At 38.9% G+C, this 21,632-nt stretch overlaps 1 protein-coding gene across 1 annotated transcript; it reads left to right on the top strand.

The window, feature by feature from the left end:
* Positions 1-19,433: 19,433 nt before the first annotated feature.
* On the top strand, positions 19,434-20,489 carry LOC136142302 (melanoma-associated antigen 10-like). Its single transcript, XM_065900294.1, has one exon. It carries the CDS (start codon positions 19,434-19,436, stop codon positions 20,487-20,489), a length of 1,056 nt encoding a protein of 351 aa, XP_065756366.1.
* Positions 20,490-21,632: the final 1,143 nt, after the last annotated feature.

Raw genomic sequence — 21,632 nt, 5'->3', positions numbered from 1 at the left:
CAGCAGTTAGTTGTGATTCTGGTGTTCTCAAAAGAGGGAGTGAGAGCATGTCTAGACTTTGTTTTAAAGTCTACTTTGTCATATATGAGTATTACTAACCCAACTTTCTTTTCATTTCCATTTGTATGAATATCTTTTTCCATCTTTTCACCTATAGTCTCTGTGTGTCTTTTCGTCTGAAGTGAGTATCTTGTAGGCAGCATATAGATAGGTCTTGTTTTTAATCTAATAAACCATTGTATGTCTTTTGATTGGAGCATTTAGTCCTTTGATATTAATGTGATTATTGATAGGTATGTACTTACTCCCATTTTGTTGCAATTTTCTGTTTTTGTTGTTGTTGTTTTTTATTTCTTCTCTGTTCTTTTCTTCTTCTTTTAGTCTTTTCCCTTGTGGTTTGATTTTTTTTAGGGGTATGCTTATGTTCCTTTCTCACAATTTTTGGTATATCTGTTATAGGTTTTTGGTTTGTGGTTACCATGTGGTTCATATATGGTTACCTATAACTATACCTACTTTTTCTAAACTGAGAGTCATTTAAGTTTAATACCCCACCACATTATATATATATATATATATATATATATATATATATATATATATATATATATTTTTTTTTTTTTTTTTTTGCGGTACGCCGGCCTCTCACTGTTGTGGCCTCTCCCACTGTGGAGCACAGGCTCCGGACACGCAGCCTCAGCAGCCATGGCTCATGGGCCCAGCCGCTGCACAGCATGCAGGATCTTCCCGGACCAGGGCATGAACCTGTGTCCCCTGCATCGGCAGGCAGACTCTCTACCACTGTGCCACCAGGGAAGCCCCACATTTAAAATTTTTGATGTCATATTTTACATCCTCAGGCCTATCCCTTTACTGTTTATGTAGTTAAAGCTGATTTTACAATTTTTGCCTTTTAACCTTCATACTGGCTCATTTAAGTGATTGATCCACTGCCCCTACTATATATCTGCCTTTACCAGTGGGATTTTTCCCTTCCTATATTTTTTCAGATTTGTTGTTGTAGCCTTTTCTTTTTACCTAGCGAAGACCCTTTAACGTTTATGGTAAGGTCAGTTTAGTAGTGAGGAACTCTTACTTTTTGCTTGTCTGGAAAACTCTAATATGTGGTTTGAACCCCTCACTCCCCAGAGAGCATCCCCAAGAATGTGATATCCCCCTCCTCTTCTGTGTCCCCCACTAGGGGTACAGGTCCCCACTGGGGTGCTTCCCTTCCTTTCCTGTCAGACTCCATGTGAATCTTTATTTATAGCCTTGGTTGTAGAAGAGCTGTCCTGCTAATTGTCAGGGAGATTTCAGTGAGAATTGTTGTATATGTAGTTGTAGTTTTGATATGTTCATAAGGGGAGGTGGTATCAGCATCTTCCTATTCTGCCATCTTTTTAAAAAATTATTTATTTATTTAGGCTGCACCAGGTCTTAGTTGTGGCACACAGGATCTTAGTTTCAGCATGCAGACTTCTTCTTAGTTGTGGCATGTGGACTCTTAGTTGTGGCATTCAGGCTTCTTAGTTGCAGCATGCAAACTCTTAGTTGCAGCATGCATGCAGGATCTAGTTCCCTGACCAGGGATTGAACCCAGGCCCCCTGCATGGGAGCATGGAGTCTTACCCACTGGACCACCAGGGAAGTTCCCTTCTCTGCCATCTTTCTCTTGCCCCCCAAATTGAGGAATTTCATTGCTAGTAGACCTACCTTACAAAAATACTAAAAGAAGATCTTCAGGTTGAAAAAATATGAACCCAAACAATAATTCAAATCCACTTAAAGAAGGAAAGACTACCAAAAAAGGAAATTATAAAATTCAGTATAAATGGACATTTCCTCTTTTCTTAACTGATTTAGAAAACAATTATATAAAACAATATGAATCTAATGGTATTATTGAAACTATGACAAAGAAAAGTAATATATTTGCCCATAATAGCACCAAAGAAGTGGGTAGAAATAAAGCTGTATTGGGTTAAGGAAATGACACCAGATGATAACTTGAATCCACAGAAAAAAAGAGAAACAATATGATAAATGAGAAGGTTAGTATAACACACACTATTAATATATAATTACACTCCTTTCATCTCTCAGCTTCTTTAAAATACATAAATATATAAAGCAATAATTATAGCAATGTACTGTTGAGTTTGTACCATATATCGATATAATATGTATAAGATAAATATCACAAGAGGGAGAAAAACGAATAGAGCTATATAGGAGTAATGTTTCTATATATCACTGGAATTAAGGATAGTCTAAAGGAAATTCTGATAATTTACAACATATATGGTAAGCTCTAAGGCAAACAGGAAATAACTCAAAGAATATAGTAAAAAATCATTAAAGAAATTAATTTTATATTATAAAATATTCACTTAACGCAAAAGAAAGAAATAAAGGATGAATAAAGGGACATGGAAAAATGAGACTTATAGAAAACAAAAAGTAACATATAGGCATAATTCCAATGAGTCAATAATGACACTAAGTATAAATGGATTAACTAATCCAATCAAATGGCAGGACCTGTCATACTGGAATTTTTAAAAAGATCCAATTACATGCTGTCATTAACATATAATCAGCTAACAGAATACTTAATAGTGGAAGATTGAATAATTTCTTCATTAATCAGGGATAGGACAAGAATGTCTACTTTTGCTACTTCCATTCAACATTGTACTGTCATTTCTAGTCAGATAAATTAGACAAGAAAAAGAAATAAAAGGTATATCTAGACTGGAAAAGAAGAAGTAGAACTAAATTTATTTGTTAATGACATGGTATTGCATTTAGCAAATCCTGTGGAATGAAAAACTACTAAAATAAACAAGTTCAGGTTATAACATTAATATTAAAAAATAAATTGTATTCCTATACACCAGCAATGAACAATCTGAAAGTGAAATTAAGAAGCAATTCCACTTAAAACAGTATCAAAAATAATTTAAAACCTATGAATAAATTTATCCAAGGAAGTATAATATCTGTCCACTGAAAACTAAAAAACATTGCTGAAAGAAAATAAACAAGACTTGAATAAATGGAAAGACATGTTGTGTTTATGGATTAGAAGACTTAGTAGTGTTAAGATGGCAAGGCTACACAAATTCAGCTACAGGTTCAATATATTCCTTATCAAAATGCCAACTGCATTCTTTCCAGAAATGAAAAAGTTCATCCTATAATTTGTATGGAATCATAAGGGACCCCATATAACCAAAACATTCTTAAAAAAGAAGAATAAAGTTGGAGGACTCTCACTTTCCAATTTTTAAATGTATTACAAATCTACAGTAATAGAAACAGTATAGTATTGGCACAAAGACAGACATATAGATCAATGGAATAGAATTGAGAGTCCAGAAGTAAACTTATACTTCTGTGTTCATCTGATTTTTGACACAGATGCCAACACTAATCAATAAAGAAAGAACAGTCTTTTCAATAAATGGTCCTGGGACAACTAGATAGCTATGTGCAAAAACATGAAGTGGGACCATGGCCTCACTTCATATACAAAAATTAACTCAAAATGGAACAAAAACCTACATGTAAAAGCTAAACTATAAAACCTTAGAAGAAAACATAAGCACAAATTTTCATGGCCTTGGATGTGGCAATGTTTTCTTGATATGACATAAAAACCACAAGCAACAAAAGAAAAAGTAGATAAATTAGACTTCCTCAAAAGTAAAACCTTTTCACTTTAAAGGATACTATCAAGAAAGTGAAAAGACAACCCATGGGAGAAAATATGTGCACATCATGTATCTGATATCATGTATCTAGAATACATAAAACTAGTGGGAAGCAGCTGCATCACATGGGGAGATCAGCTCGGTGCTTTGTGACCATCTAGAGGGGTGGGATAGGGAGGGTGGGAGGGAGACACAAGAGGGAGGGGATATGGGGATATATGTATACATATAGCTGATTCACTTTGTTATACAGCAGAAACTAACAGAACATTATAAAGCAATTATACTCCAATAAAGATGTTTAAAAAGAAGATAAAAAAGAACACTCACAGCTCAAAAACAAATAAACAACTCAATTTAAAAATGAGCACAGGATTTAAACAGATTTACCCAAAGAAGATATACACATGTACAATAAGCACATGAAAAGATGGTCAATATAAATAGTCATCAGGGAAATGCAAATTGAAACCACAATGAGATACCACTTCACACTCAGGGTGGCTACAGTCAAAATATCAAATAATAACAAGTGTTGGTGAGTATGTGAAGTAACTGGAACCATTATACACTGCTAGTGGGAATGTAAAATAGTGCAGCTACCTTGGAAAACAGTTTGGCATTTCCTCAAAAAGTTAAACATAGAGTTATCATCTGGTCCAGAAATTCTACTCCTAGGTATATACCCAAGAGAAGTAAAAACATATGAGCAAACAACTTGTACATGTGTGTTTAGAGTGGCATTGTTCATAACAACCAAAAGTTAGAAACAACCCAAATATCCATCAATGGATGAATGGATTAAATAATGTGTTCTATCCATACAATGGATTATTATTCAGCCATAAACAGGAATGAAGTACTGATGCATTTTCCATCATGGATGAACCTTGCAAACATTATGCTACATGAAAGAAGCCAGCCACAAAAGATTGCATATTATATGATTCTACTTAAATGAATGTCCAGAGGAGTCGAATCTATAGAGACAGAATGTAGATGAGTGTTCTATGTATAACAGGGATGAGACAGGTTTGGGAGTAATAACTAAAGTGTATGGGGTTTCTTTTGGGGTGATAAAAATGTTCTAAAATTGATTGTGATGACGGTTGCACAACTCTGTGAGTATACTAAAAATCATGGAATTATACATAGGTGAATTATATGGTATTATATATATATATATATATATATATATATATATATATATATATATATGGTATGTGAATTTTAAGGTACTATATATCAATAAAGCTGTTATAAAAATTACACCAGGGCTTCCCTGGTGGCGCAGTGGTTGAGAGTCCGCCTGCTGATGCAGGGGACGTGGGTTCGTGCCCCGGTCCGGGAGGATCCCACGTGCCACGGAGCGGCTGGGCCCGTGAGCCATGGCCGCTGGGCCTGCGCGTCCGGAGCCTGTGCTCCGCAGCGGGAGAGGCCGCAACGGTGAGAGGCCCACGTACCGCAAAAAAAAAAAAAAAAAAAAAAAAAAAAATTACACCAAATATATGTGTGATTTAAATATAGTTGAGGTGATTAAATTTATCCCATTTTTTAAAAAAGACAGATTTATTTAAAAAAGAAATCTTGTTACATGCAATTTCCATGACATTGCTAAAACAAAATGATTAAGAAAGTAGGAAAATAAATGGATGGAAAATATACTCAGGGCAAATGCCAAAACAAAGGAAACACTAGGGACAATATTATCAACATACAGAGTAGATGTCAAGGTAAAAAACATTAAACATGTTCGAAATGTATAGTTTTTGATAATCCTTAACATCTGTTCACCTAACAATGTCCCTTCAAAATGTACAAAGCAAAAAATATCAGAAATACAAGGAAAAATGGACACATACACAATTATAGCTGGAATTTTAGCAATTCTTTCTCAGAAATGAACAGGTTAAATAGTAAAACTAATAATAGAAATATATGACTTGATAAATATCATATGTACAAAAGCATACAAATGTAAATGTATATTGTGATGGATACTACACTTAGCTAGGCAGTTAGTCTCCATTTCCAGCCTTCCTTTCACCCATGTGAGGCCATGTAACTAAGTTCTTTTGAATGGAATAAGCAGCTATTATGTGTGCAAATTTTGCCTGAGTTAATGAAATTATAGAAAGAAAAAAAGTGCTTGAGTCCCAGCTCAAATCATGCAAACAAGGGCAAACATTCCAGGAATAGTAAAGCAGCAAAATGAAAAGATTGTGAGTTCCAGAATGACCAGGTGAATCAATGCTGTCCCCAAACATGTGTTATATCAATTAGGATTGTTGTATGAAAGAGAAATTAAAATTATTTTCCTTAAGTCATTATGTTTCAGGATTTCTTTGTTACATAAGCTTGGGCTTACTGTAGCTAGATGATAGACAAACAATAGATGATAGATATTTAAGTATATATAATAGATAGATCACACAAACTACAAAAAAATATATCCATTTCAAATGTTCATGGGACATTTGCAAAAGTTGATAATGTACTAGGAAACTAAAAAAACAAAAAAGTTCCTCAATTTCCTCAAATAGAAACATATAAGTCATGTTCTTGTACCATAATGGACAGCAAAACTAGGCAAACATATGATAGACTGATAGTGAAATAGATGGATGAATGATAGATAAATAGATAGATAGATAGATGAATGGATGGATGAACAAAGCACCTGGAAAATACCACTGTACTTTAAAATAACTCTTGGGTAAAGAGGAAATCAAAAATAAAATATCTGAATGCATGAGCATGAAAGACAATGAGATCATTATATATGAACACCTATGGGATGCATGCAAATATGGGATACATGCAAATAACAATATTCTGAGAAAATTTACACTCAAATGCATTCATTAGAAATTATTCAGAAAACAAGAAACACTGAAATTAAATAAATTCTATATTCAATTCAATAAGCTAGAAAAAGAACATCAATGTTAACCAAAGAAATATAAGATGAAGGAAATAATCAAAATAAGATCAGATACTAATAAAATAGAAAATACACAAACAAGAAAAACTTAATAAACTCAAACATTAAGGTAGTTATTAAAAATAAGTTAACACATCTCTGGCAAGTCTTGAGAAATAAAATTCGAATGGACATGAAAAAGAAAAGGTGACATATAAAAATATATTAGAGAATTTAAATCTTAAGATAATACAATAAACAACTTTTAGCCAGAAGACTTGACAATTCATATTAAATGGACAATATTTTAGGAAATAAATCACTAATATATTACCAACATTGACTGAAGAATAGAAAATACACATAGTCTTTGACCTAGAAATATTCCACTACTATGAAATCATTCTAAAGATGTATTCTCATATATGCAAAATAACATGCATTCAAGGTTACCGCCAGGGCTTACAACAGCAAAACATGGAAATAACCTAGTGACCTATTGAAGCCAAACCTTTTCTCTTGGATAACACTGGATCACCCTCGTGCAGATGCAAAAAGATTCCAATAGACTGACTGGCCTGAGGTCTCAGTCCTTCAAATTAAGCCTTAAGATGTGGTTATAATGGTCTGTTCAAAATAAAAATCTGGTAGTGGGTACATGGGTATCTGTATCATTATTTTCTAACTATGTAATTTTTTTAACTTGTCAAAATAAAGTTTAAAATTTTCATTAAAAATGTAGTACACTTTCGGGCTTCCCTGGTGGCACAGTGGTTGAGAGTCCGCCTGCCAATGCAGGGGACACAGGTTCGTGCCCCGGTCTGGGAAGATCCCACATGCCGCGGAGCAGCTGGGCCCATGAGCTATGGCTGCTGAGCCTGCGCGTCCGGAGCCTGTGCTCTGCAACAGGAGAGGCCACAACAGTGAGAGGCCCACGTACCGCAAAAAAAAAAAAAAAAAAAAAAAAAAAAGTAGTACACTTTCATTTTCAGCTGTCACATGTAAAGTACTTAGAAGTTTTCACTTCCATCATTACAGTAAGGAAAATGCTGAATAAAATGATAATCAATCATTTTTCTTAGACTCATCAGATAACTGAGGTTACACATAAAACTGCCACTCCAAAATTGGGAAAGAAAGGTGAATAAAGACAAACACAGCTGAGAGCAGCTTACCAGTAGTAGAAGTCATGGAGCTATAAATTGGTAGGAACACTTAAATGGCATTACATTAATTAAACAAGGAGGCCTTTAGACTGAGGTGGTTCCAACACCATGGCAGCCTATGTAACAAAACCAAAATCTAAACCTATACATGCCTCAAGTCTACAAAATTGAAATCTAAAAATAACCAATCACAAATAGCCAACTAGGCCTTAAGCTATAGCCAATCAACAATTTCCTTACTTTGCTTCTACCTTTTCAATATAAAAGGCTTTTCCTGAACTCCTGTCAATGAAGTGCTCCTAACCACTTCCAGTTTAGTGCTGCCCAGTTCAAATTTATTTTTGATCAAATAAAGTGTTACAATTTTAAATATGCCTCAGTTTATCTTTCAACAATGGAAACATTGACAGTTTTCTGGAGGCTGAATATAAACTAGCATGAGACGAAGAAACTCCAGAATCTGTAGTCTTAAGGGAGCACTATACTTTTTATAGCTTTTACCTCCAAGAATCCCATCAGATTTTCATAGTGAGTAGCCAAGAAAAATCACCTCATGTCTTTGGCATTGGGAGGGGCAAGCTACCATTTTTTAAATACACATAGTGCATTCTCCATAACAAAGATGAACTCTCTAGTAAAAAAGAGTTTACCAAAGTCTTATCTCATGTAGGCAGAAGGACAATTAACCTACTCCAGCTACCGCTAGCATTCTTGTCTCACCTAAGCTGGGAGGGGCAGTAAGAAAAATTTCTGAAGGACACAGCCCAGAAAAATAGATAGGCTAAAAGACTGAGATTCAATCATAGTATTATAGAAGTCTTCTTTCTCCTGTCCCCTCTATATCAATGTCTCCATTATAATGACAACAGTAGATTATAGCTGAAAGAACTGCAAGACAAGAATCTATTTAAGATGCAGTTCCTAGGGAAACCCAAAAACAACAGAAGAGGGAAAAAAGATGTAGATGAACTTTAAGCCTCTGGCATCTACAGGTGCAATACTAGCCAAACTGACATAAAACCTCACACTATAAAGGCCAATTTACTTCAGTTCCTATTGTCCAATATAATGTGTCTGGCATTTCAAAAAAAGATTACATGGCAAGAAAAAATACAGTCTGAAGAGACAAAGCAAGCATCAGAAACAGACTCAGATATGACAAAGATGTGGAAATTATCAGACAGGGAATTTAAAATAATTATGACTTATATGTCAAGGGCTGTAATTGAAAAAGGAGACAATATGCAAGACAGATAGTAAGCAGATGTAAGCTGTGATATGGGAAGTCTAAGAAAGATTTGAAAGGAAATGCTAGAAAAAGACTACTGTAACATAAACTAAGAATGCTTTTGGTGAGCTCAACAGACTGTACATAGCTGAGGAAAGAATCAGTAAGCTTAAAAATATGTCAATAGAAATCCCCTAAACTGAAATTTAAAAAAATGAAAAAAAGAGGGAAAAAACAAAACAAAACAGAATATCCAAGAATGGTGGGACAATTTCAGAAGGTGTAATATTTAAGTAACTGGAATATCAGAGGAAGGAGAAGAAAGAGAATTTAATTCATAAATTAAACAATACACATCCAAATACCTCTGGGTCAGTGAAGAAGCCCCAATATAAATGTTTTAATATTTTGAATTGTTACCAAAAATGCAAATAATAAAAAACTGTGGAATATAGCAAAAATAGTGCTTAGGGATAAATTTATAGCACTTAATGTATTAGAGGAAAAAAAGATCTAAAATCAAAACCTAAGATTACACCTTAGGAGTCTAGAGAAAGAAGAGCAAATTAAGCCAAAGGCAAGCAGAAGAAAAGAAATAAGAATTTCTACAGAAATCAATGAAATTAAAAACAGGAAAACAATATAGAAAATCAGTGAAACCAAAACTAGTTATCTGAAAAGATCAACAAAATTGATAATCTTCTAGCAAGGCTTATAAAAAAATTAGATGACATAGATGACCAATATAAGGAAATGAAGGAATACTATGACAATTCTATGTCCACAAATTTAATACATTAGATAAACTTATCTTCAATGACATAAACCATAAAAACTCACACAAAGATAAAAAAGGTAACCTGAATAAACCTATATCTACTAAAGAAACTAAATCAGTAATTAATATCCTTCAAAAGAGAAATCACTAGGCCAAAATGGTTTCACTGGTGAATTCCACCAAACTTTTAAAGAAGAATTAACAGCAATCCTCCACAGAATATTCCAAAAAATAAAGCAGAGGGAACACTCTTAACTCATTCTGTGAGACCATTACCCTAACACCAAAACCAGTTAAAGATATTACAAGAAAGGAAAACTACAGACCAATATCTCTCATGAACATAGATCCAATTACCTTCAATAAAATATAAGCAAATCAAGTCCAATATGGATAAAAATAATTATACACCATGACCAAGTGAGATTTATTCCAGGTATCCAAAGCTACTTTAATCAATTAATGAAATTTAATCAATTAATGAAATTTATGACATCAACAAGCTAAAGAAAAAATATCATATTATCATATCAACTGATACAGAAAAAGCATTTGATAAAATGCAACACATATTCATGATAAAAGTAGTCTCAGTAAACTAGGAATAGATGGAAATTTCCTCAATGCTTGCCACCTATGATCAGGAAAAAGGCAAGGATGTCTCCTCTGAGATCTCCTATTCAATGTTGTACTGAAAGTTCTAGCTAGCACAACAAGGAAAGGAAAGGAAATAAAAGAAGGATAAGATGTATAATTGGGGAAGGAAAAATTATGTTTCCTTTGTTCACTGAAGAAATGTTTGTCTATGTAGAAAATCCCATAGAATTGATAACAACAACAAAAAACTCTTGGAACTAAAAAGTGACTGTAGCAACGCCACAGGAAACAGGATTAATATTTTAAAAGTCAATTGCTTTTCTATATACTGGCAATGAATAAAAGGACTTTTAAATTAAAAATAACATTTACACACAAAAAATAACATTTACAATACTCTCCCCAAAATAAAATAACTAGGTATAAATCTAACAAAATCTAGGTATAAATCTACACAAAATTTTATACGTTTCACAAAAATTAACACCAAATAACCTGTAGACCTACATGTAAACTGAGGAAACTATAAAATCTCCATAAGAAAACATAGGAGAAAACTTACATGACCTTAGATTCAATGATGAGTTTTTAAAATACAACACCAAAAGCATGATCAATGAAAGGAAAAATTGATAAGTTAGATTAAAAAAACATTTAAATGTGAACTCTGTGAAAGACTATTAAGAGAATGGAAAGACGAGACATACACTGGGAGAAAATAGTTGCAAAATATCTATCTGACAAAAGGCTTGCATACAAAATACAGAGAACTCTTAAAATTCAACAATAGAAAACAAACAACTCATTTAAAAACTAGGCAAAATATCTAAGCAGATATCTCACCAAAGAAAATATACAGGTGGCAAACAAGCATAGGAAAAGATGCTGAATATAATTTGTTATTAGGGAATTGCAAATTAAACAATGAGATACCTCTACCTACTGGAATGTCTAAAATTGAAAAAAACTTACAAGCCCAATAGCTGATGAGAACGCAGAGTAAAAGGGAACTCTCATTCACTTCTGGTAGGAATGCAAAATGGTACAACCACTTTGGAAGACAATTTGGCATTTTCTTTAAAAACTGAACATAGTCTTACCATAAGATCCAGCAAGCATACTCCTGGATATTTACCCAACTGATTTAAAAACTTATGTCCACACAAAAGCCTGCACATCGTGCAAAACTGTAAGCAACCAAGATGTCCTTCAACAAATGAATGGATAAACAAACTGTGTTACAACCTTACAATGGAACGGTATTCATCAATAAAAAAAGAATTACAAGATGTGCAAAGACATGAATAAATCTTACATGCATATTATTAAGTGAAATAAGCCAGTTCCAAAAGAGTAGAGAGTGTGTGATTCCATTTATATCACATTCTGGAAAGGGAAACAAATCATAGAAATGGTAAACATATAAAAAATGGTTTAAATAGTTTAACAAAGGGGATTTATTAGGGCAGTGAAGCTATTGTTTATGATACTGTAATGGTGAATACATGACAGTATGTATTAGTCAAAAAAGAACTTGACAGTCATAATGCATGAAAATAAAAATAATTAATTTAGGCGGTCAAGGAATCCCACGTTTGATTGCGGAATGTGGCAAAATATTCTAACTGCATTAAAAATGTATGAAACAACCTCACTGAAAACTCTGAAGGGAAAGTTGCTGCCCTAAGTAACTTTAGAGATGAATATTATAAGATTAAAGTCAAAAGAAACTGCACATAAGTTCTGTACCCTAGTTGGTACAGTTGTTTCCCACAGTAGTACAGTTTCACTATTCTGAAACCACTATCCATGTATACTGGAATTGAACAATTAATTAAATAGATTGGCGGATAGTAGGAGTCAGGTTTCTCATTATTAGAGTGGGATGTTACAAGTAAGCAAGGGGAGGATAATGTGATAATGGATTAGAGTTGGAAACATCAGCATAAACTCACATTCACCTTTATATAGCTACAGATGGCTACAAATATAAATATTCATGGGTATGTGTACACACACAGCTTAATATACACTTACATATTTCATTGTTTTGCTACTTGAGAGGGCATATAAGTAACAACTTCCCAGTAGCAACAAGCATACCTAGCACTGAGATCTAAGTTTCTTTTTTTTTTAATTTATTTTATTTATTTATTTTTGGCTGCATTGGGTCTTCATTGCTGTGTTCAGTCTTCCTCTAACTGCAGCGAGCAGGGGCTACTCTTCATTTCAGTCTGTGGGCTTCTCATTGTGGTGGCTTCTCTTGTTGTGGAACATGGGATCTAGGCACGTGGGCTTCAGTAATTGTGGCACATGGGCTCTAGAGTGCAGGCTCAGTAGTTGCAGTGCATGGGCTTAGTTGCTCTGTCGCATGTGAGATCTTCCTGGACCAGGGCTTGAACCCGTGTCCTCTGCATTGGCAGGTGGATTCTTAACCACTGCACCACCAGGGAAGCCCCTAAGTTTCTTTTTCTTAATTTTATTTTTTTAAACTGAAGTACAGTTGATTTACAATGTTGTGCCAATCTCTGCTGTGCAAAACAGTGGCTCAGTTATACACACATATATATTTTTTCATACTCTTTTCCATTATGGTTTACCACAGGATATTGAATACAGTTCCCTGTGCTATACAGTAGGACCTTGTTGTTTGTCCATCCTATATACAATAGTTTACATCTGCCAATCCCACACTCCTAGTCCTTCCCTCTCCCACCCCCTCCCCCTTGGTAACCACAAGTCTGTTCTCTATGTCTGTGTGTCTGTTTCTGTTTTGTAGATAGGTTCATTTATGCCATATTTTGGATTCCACATATAAGTGATATCATATGGTATTTATCTTTCTCTTTCTGACTTACTTCACTTAGTATGATAATCACTAGTTGCATCCATGTTGCTGCAAACAGCATTATTTCATTCTTTTTTATGGCTGAGTAATATTCCATTGTATATATGTGCCACATCTTCTTTATCCATTCATCTGTCAATGGACATTTAGGTTGTTTCCATGTCTTGGCTATTGTGAATAGTGCTGCTATGAACACAGGGGTGCATGTATCTTTTTGAATTATAGTTTTGTCCAGGTGGATCTAAGTTTCTTAAAATCATCATCTAATAAAAACAACTAGGGTTCTTTGGAGAAATGGCTGATTCTAGAACTAAGGCAGTAGATATACAAAATGAGCCTGGGGTATGTTGTAGTGTCAGAAAGTAAGGTCTGAAGAATATGTTAAGGGACACCACAAATATTGCATTTTGCAAAATTCATACTGTGAGAAACTAAACAAAACACAAATCCTTTCTCTTTTTTTTCAAAACAATTAATTGCAAGGAAAAGGAGTTAAAAGGGAAGGAATTACAGATTAAAAAAGACTTAAGAGACATAAAAAAACAACTGTAGTGATTAGATCCTATTCGGACACTGATTCAAAGAAACTAATTTTTTTAAAGTATATATCTGCTAGGTAAATATGAAAAATACCTGGGCATTTGAAGATTACTTATTTAAGTTTTTAGAAAAGTATTATATTGGATTTATATATCATAAAGAGTGTATCGTTTATGAAGTCATATGAAAAACTTAGAAATAAAATGGTATGATGTTTTGAATACGCTTCAAATTATTCCAGTAGCAAGAAATGGGGGAAGGTGAGGGTACAACTGGAACCAGATTGTATTGAAGCTTGTTGATGCTGAGTGTCAGGTATACTGGGTTCATTATATTATAGAATAAAGAGAACTGGGTTCTCTTTATTGTTGTATATGTTTGATAATTTCTGTAATAAAAAGTTTTTATTATAAATATCATGCCATTAAATTTGAAATCCTAAGTGAAATTGACCACTTAAAAGTGGTCAATTAATTATTATTAATCAAACAATATAAACTGAAACAGTATTCAAAACTCAAGCTACTATCAAATGTTCCAGCACAAGGCAGTTTTGGAAGCCAGTTTTACCAAATAGTCAGGGAGAAACAAATTACCATCTTATGTAAACTCTTCCAAAGCATATAAAAAGGGTCAATTATTCAACTCACTTTGCCAGGCTATTGCTCCTTGATTCGAAAACCAGATGAGAACACCCCATGAAAAGAACACTTAAGCCATGCTCACTCACATAGCAGCAAATATTCTAAATAATTTAATATCATATTCAACATAGCAGTGAATTAAATAAACAAATGGGCTGTGTCTGAGGAATAAAAATATGATTTAACATTAGAAAATACTTTCAATTATAATTCCCTGTACAAATTAGAGGAAAAACACTTGATCACATCAATGGGTACATAAAAGCCTTTGAAAGAAATTCAACAAAAGTTTGTGGTTTTAAAAAAAAAGTAAGCTAACATTAGAATAGAACTTCAATTTCCTAAAGTCTATTGCAAACACACTTAAATGTGAAATACTAGAAGAAATTCCATTAAAGCCAGGGACAGACAACACAGAAATGAATGTTCTCTCCTCTACTGTTCAAAACTGCACTGGGACACATAAAGCAATGAATGTCAAAATAAAAAGAGATATGAATATTGAAAAGAAAGATAATATTTGGTGACAATATTATCTATAAAATATGTGGAGTATTTGAATGATTAAGAGACTTCAGAGAAATGTATATGGAAGATCATTATAGCAAAATCAAGAAGCTTGCCATCTAAAAGCAATAACTAGTTAGAACATGAAATAGAGAATACCTCATTCACAATGGCAACAAAGTCAAGAAAATTACCTAAAAAGAATCCTAACAAACATGTATAAGATATTAATGGAGTCAAATATAAAAGCTTTCTTATTGATTCAGCCAGATGTCCCAAATAAATCGAGCAGTGAAACATATTCATTAATGGGGAACAGAAGATTACAAAGATGTGAATTATCCTTAAATTATTTACTGATTTAGTGTCTTACCTGTAGATGCCAAGATGACCACGAGGTTCAGATTGCGGACTTCCACTCCCCAAATCAACTCTCAATAACTATAGAAAGGAGGGGGGCGGAAATCAACAGCAAAATCTAAACCACAAAACTTGAGAAACCCCTGGGGAAGACTGATGGCTGTGATGAGCTCTTTCCTGTGTTTGGGGAGGAGGGGTGGGGAGAAGCGTGGAAGTTGGGGAGGGGCTGTAGGCTGCCGAGATGCCGATGGCAGGATGGGTAAGGAGAAAAGATTTTAAACTTCTGCCTTTTTCATTGCACAAACCAGAGGCAGGCCCCCTGACCACAGATACCAGTAGCCCTGGGATAGCATCAGACAGCAGGAGAGATGAGATGATTGAGGTAGTAGGGCCCCAAAGCCTGTGCTAATAAACACCTGAAACCATTTTAGTGTGTTAAAAGGAAAAACAAATGGAGACTAACCTTGAAAAATTCCCTGAGCAGATAAAACCAATTTAGTCATACAAACAAAGCTTAATTTAGCTTATTTTTCAGGACTAACTTGATCTGGGTCATTTCTTGCTTATGCCTCTGGAAATCATAAGCAAAACTTAAATTGTTTCCCAAAATTGATATGAGGTAATCACTAACCAATTCCCCATCATTTAAGAAAATTCAAATATTATAACCAACCACTGTGAAGAATAAACAGGCACTGCCTTCCCACTATATAAGCTGCTTTATAACAATATACCCCTGAGCCTCATTCCATGTTTGGTTTGAGTGCTCTGTGTTCACAAACTGTGTTTTTGGCATGCACAGAATAAACTTTTACTAATTACTACTCCAGTGATTCATTGGTTTTACTTCTGTTATTTCCGAACTTTTGACAAGTGACTGAGGACTGGCTTTTCAAAAAATTATTTTCATAGAAGATAAAGAATGGACTGGAAATAGAACAGGAGCTATCAGAGTGATCCACACACTAAGTGTAGGTATTCTTTCATGAAATTTTATATATATTCTAAATATACACTTGGTAGAGATGTAAAAAAATTTTTTTACTACGAATGAGGGTTAAGAAAATGAAAGTTGGTGCTCTGGACTATGAAACGTTAGATAATTTCAAACGAGCAGGACCTCCCCTAATACTGCTGCTCAGCCTCTTCCGTGCAGAAAATGAATCTTTTAGAACAAAATATTTCTGAAGTCTGGCTGGCTGGTGAAGAGACTCCATTGAAAGGTTTGCTTCTTCTCTGACCCTCCCCAGCTAGAATCTAGTTTGTGCTAGAGAATCATTCTCTACAAGGGATGCTGCTGACCAGATGCTCAGAGCTGACAGAGAGGGAGCTCTCCCAGCCAGCATTTAACCAAGGACCCAGGGGCCAAGTTGAGGACCCTCAGGAGTGAGGACTGAGGCGGGGGCATCCTCCCAGAAGGTCCAGACAATCCAGCTCCACACCTGATGACAGCTCTGGGAGACCCCTAGCAGAGCTGTCAGGCTGTGAGCCTCCCTCAATTTTGCCCTGGGGATCTCAGAGCAGTGAGAGCATTGCCTGAAAGGGGACATACTCAGGTCACAAGAGGGAGGAGTCTCAGGCTCTGCTAGGGGTCAAGGTGAAGATCTTGAAGGAGCATTGGAGGAACCTCCCAAACCAGAAGAGAGGGGTCCCACCTTTACCCTGTCCCTGCAGTCAGCTCCCATTGGCCCCAAGTCAGAGGGATGTGGAAGCCCCTGACTTCCTTCTGGGGAAGCAGGGAATGCAGGTCTCAGGGAAGTGAGGCTTGGATAGAGGGATGTGTCTTCAGATCAGCAGAGAAAGGAGTCCCAGTACCTTCCAGGAGTCAAGACAAGGACACTGAGGAAGGACAGAAGGGACCTTCAACCTCAGAACAGTAGTTAGCCCTACTCTGCCCCTGCTATAAGAGTAGGGAGGCCCCAACAAGCTGTAGCCTGATATGGTGGCCTCTGGCTTCTGCTGGGGGAGATGGTCTCAAGGAGGGAAAGGCACTGATCTGAAGGGGCTGGACTCAGGTAAGCAGAAGAGAGGGTCCATGAACTGTCAGTATTCAAGGTGAGGACACTGAGGGAGGACTGAGGGGACACTGGACTCCAATCAGAGGGGGCCCTTGGAGGCCCTGGGGCAGGATGACAACAAGTAGCATTTCCTGACATCCGGGTCTCAGAGCGACTGGGGACCTGGTATAAGGGGTGGGGCCTCTGGTGGGCAGAGAGTAGGGCCCAGAACCTGCTAAGAGTCAAGGTGAGGACCCTAAGGGAAGACTGGGGTCACCCTGGACTCCAATCAGAGGGGATTTCACACATCCCTGTCCCTTCAGGTGGCCCTGGGAGGCCCTGGGGTTGGATGAGCACCCTAGGCCTATCCTGACTTCCTGACATCCAAGTCTCAGAGAGACTGGGGACCTGGGGTAAGGGGCAGGGCCGCAGGTGGGCAAAGGGGGGATCCCATGTCCTGCCGGGTGTCAAGGTGAGGACCCTGAGGGAGGACAGTGGGGACCCTGAACCCCAGAACAGAGTTGTCCCTGGAAGGCCATAGGTTGGGATGAGCACATGCAGCAATTCCTGACATCTGGGTCTTAGAGAGGCTGGGGAGGGTGTGTAAGGGGTGGGGTGTCTGGTGGGCACGGGAGAGAATCCCAAGTCCTGCGTGGAGTCAAGGTGAGGGCCCTGAGGGAGCACTGAGGGCAACCTGGATCCCAGAATTGAGTTGGTCCTGGGGGGCCGTCACGTGCAGCAGTTCCTGACATCCGGGTCTCAGAGAAGCTGGGGACCTGGGATAAGGTGCGGGGTCTCATGAGCACAGAGGGTAAAATGTCAGGTCCCTGGTGGACTAAGGTTAGGGCCCTTAGGCAGGACTGAGGGGACCCTGAGGGAGGAGAAAAGGGACCCACCAGATCACTGCCCTTGCAGGTGGCCGTGGGAGGCCCCGGGGCGGGATGAGCACGGTAGGCCTGTCCTGACGTCAGGGTCTCTGAGAGACTGGAGACCTGGTATAAGGAGCAGGGACTCACAGTGGTAGACGGGACAGTCCCAGGTCCTGCCCAAAGTCCAGCCTGCACGCGAGGAAGGAAGGACTGAGGACGTTAGACCCCAACACAGGGAGGGATCCTTCGCCCTTCCGCGGGGGCCTTGGAGGCGCCAGAGCACGGTCAGCAGATGAGATGTTTCCGAACCTTTGGGTCGGAGTCCTCAGGAGGTCAGGTGTTTGGTGTGAGGGGTGAGCCTTCAGGTCCGCAGAGGGTGGACTCCCAGGACCCCGAGGGAGGACTGAGCAGACCCCCAGCCCTGGTACAGTGGCCTCAACAGAAACCTGCCCCTGTGGTCAGCGCTGGGAGGCCAGGCAGGATGTGAGGAGGAGGTGAGGACCCAGCATCTCCCCATCCTAGGACCCTCGGGAGGCCCTGGGCAGGTGCAGCCACCTGTGGGGCCCCCTCACTGCTTTCTGTTCAGATTCGCGGTCCTGATCTGAGTTTCCCCTCAGGCCTGCAAAGGGGAGGGTCCAGGCCCTTAAGGGGAACAGTGAGCACGACGAGCGAGCCCCGAGGGGACCACCCACCCCAGAACTCAGAACTGGGGGGACCTCACAGAGTCCGGCCCAATCCTCCTACCAGCACCGAGGCCCAGAGCTGTGCCACAGTCTACACAAGAGGTGCGCCCTCCATTCCTCTTACAGGGGCTCCAGGAACCGGGAGGCAAAGGCCCAGGTCTGAGGACCGTGTCCTCAGGGCACAGAGCAGAGGAGGCCCGGGCAGCGCCAGGAATCAAGGGGAGGTGCGTGCCCTGAGTGTGTACCCAGGGGATCCCCCTCCCAGAACAGAGGGGACCCCACAACACCCAAGTCACCCCACCGCCCTGTCAGCCCCAGAACCTGGAGCCGTGCTGGCTACACCCTGAGGAGCCCCCTCATTTCCTTCTTCAGGTTGGCAGGGGACAGGCCGCCCAGGAGGAGCGCCCCTGTGAGGCCCGAGGGCAGCCTTTAAGACGAGACCTGTAAGTGGCCTTTGTCAGAGCTGCCCAGGGTGCCTTTCTCTGCCGAGGTCGCTCACCCCCCTCTCTCCCCCAGGTACGAGGTCCCCGCCTGTCACCCCTGCCCACCCCCAGTCGGCTTCCTGACACCAGTCGTCATGCCTCGTGCTCCAAAGCGACGGCGCTACATGCTTGAGGAAGGCCATCAGGCTGAAAGTGTTCCCATGGCTGAGGAAGAGGATGATTCCTCATCTTCCTCCACCTGCTCCTCCTTTTCCTTTAGCTGTCCTCTGACCTTGAGCTCCCCAGAGGAGCTTTTTGCTCTTTCTGACATCCTGAGTCCTTCACAGAGCCTTTCGAGTGCCTCCCCCTCCCTGTCCCCCACTGCTGTTGTCTCTACTCCATTGAGCCAATCCGACAATGGCTCCAGCAGCCAAAAAGAGGATGGTCCGAGCACCTCGCAGGCCCTGCCAGATGCTGAGTCCTTTCCAAGAAATGTGATTAATGACAAGGTGGGTGATCTGATAGAGTTTCTGCTCCTCAAGTATTGCACCAAGGAGATGATCACAGAGACAGAAATGCTGAATATCATCACCGAAGACTACAAGGACCACTTCCCTGTGATCTTCAGTGAGGCCTCGGAGTGCATGCAGCTGGTCTTTGGTATTGATGTGAAGGAAGTGGACCCCAGCGACCATTCCTATGTCCTGGTCACCACCCTGGGCCTCACCTGTGATGGGGTGCTGAGCGATGGGCAGAGCATGCCCAAGACTGGCCTTCTGATATTTATCCTGAGTATAATCTTTATGAAGGGCGACTGTGTCCCTGAGGAGGAGGTATGGGAAGTGCTGAGTGCGACGGGGGTGTATGTTGGGAGGGAGCACTTTATCTATGGGGAGCCCAGGGAGCTGCTCACCAAAGTGTGGGTGCAGGAGGGCTACCTGGAGTACCGGCAGGTGCCTAACAGCGATCCTGCATGCTATGAATTTCTTTGGGGTCCCCGGGCCCACGCAGAGACCAGCAAGATGAGTTTCCTGGAGTTTTTGGCCAAGATCAATGGAAGTGACCCTAGATCCTTCCCTCTGTGGTATGAAGAGGCTTTGAGAGATCAGGAAGAGAGAGCCCAGTCTAGAATTGCCACCACAGATAATACTACTTCCATGGCTAGTGCAAGTTCTAGTGCCATGTCCAGCAGCTTGTTCAGCCCTGAGTGAAGTCTAAGGCAGATTCTTCACTTTGTGTTTTAAGAGGGCAGTCAATGATCTAAGTAGTAGAGGGCCAGACTTGGGATGAGGGAATCATAGTGAATAACATCTTTCTGTTTCTGTTCCATTGGGTGACTTAGAACTTTATAGAACTTTATCTTCTTTTATTTTTGGTATTTTAAAATGTTGTTGCTTAACTAGAAAGTCTGCTAGCCTCAGAATCTAAGTTTATGAATGACATTGGTCACACATTTATTGTTTCTTGTCCAGTTTAGGAGAAAGAGTTTTGCTATTTTGTAAAATGAATTGGGAAACCTTACATTTTATTTGTAGTCTGTAACAAGATAAGATGGCATTAGAATAGGAATTTCCTTGGAAATGTGAAAAAGCTTAGTAAAATAGAGAAAAAAATTCAGTGGTTTATTTTATAATTCTCATCATTTTTAGTCTATTCTGTAAAATTAAGATATGTACTTGGATTTTCTTAGCTTATTCAAAAATGTAGAAGAAATTAAATAGTAATAAATGAAATCTCTGCTCACTGGCTCATTTATTCCACAGACCTTCATGGAGCCTCTGCTCTCTGGAAGGCCCTGTGTTAGTAGTGGGGACACTAGGAAAAGCAGGACACACCCACACCTAGAGTGATGGTCTAGGAGCAGCAGTCACATGAGGAAGATGTAGAGATGTCCCCTAAGTCCCACAGAACAAGGGAAAATGGGACAAGGTGGTGGGGCTCCAGGAGCGAGCACTCAAGTGTAAGTGCCCCAAACCAGGGCAGTTTGGGGCTTTGGGAAGCAGGGGTTCCTTCTGTGGGAGGTGATGATAATGAAGCTGGGTGGTGGCAGTGACCAGACTCTCAGACGGTGTATCTTAGGAGTGAGAGAAAAACCTAGATAGAAAAACTGCTCTCGGAAGATCCTTTTGGATAGTGGATAAACCAGAGAGAAATCACTTCCTGGGGCAAGTAAGGAATTTGTCCTGTATTCTTGTCCCAGTGCAGTTGAACACAAGACATAGCTGTTTTATAAATATCATCTGCAAGGGTTTCCTGAGAAATAAGGGTGAATATCTTTTGAATGATGCCCAGAAGTCACTGTGCAGGCACCCTTTTCCCTGGCCTGGGAGAGCCAGTGATGACTCTGTTAGAAG

This window comes from Phocoena phocoena, chromosome X (assembly GCF_963924675.1).
Source record: "Phocoena phocoena chromosome X, mPhoPho1.1, whole genome shotgun sequence".
Lineage (NCBI taxonomy): Eukaryota > Metazoa > Chordata > Mammalia > Artiodactyla > Phocoenidae > Phocoena > Phocoena phocoena.
Note: the sequence above shows the minus strand (reverse complement) of the source record. Positions and strands in the feature narration are given on the sequence as shown.

What these genes read in the sequence shown, in the direction of transcription:
- LOC136142302 (XM_065900294.1), top strand. Translation starts at nt 19,434, where the DNA reads ATGCCTCGTGCTCCAAAGCGACGGCGCTACATGCTTGAGGAAGGCCAT.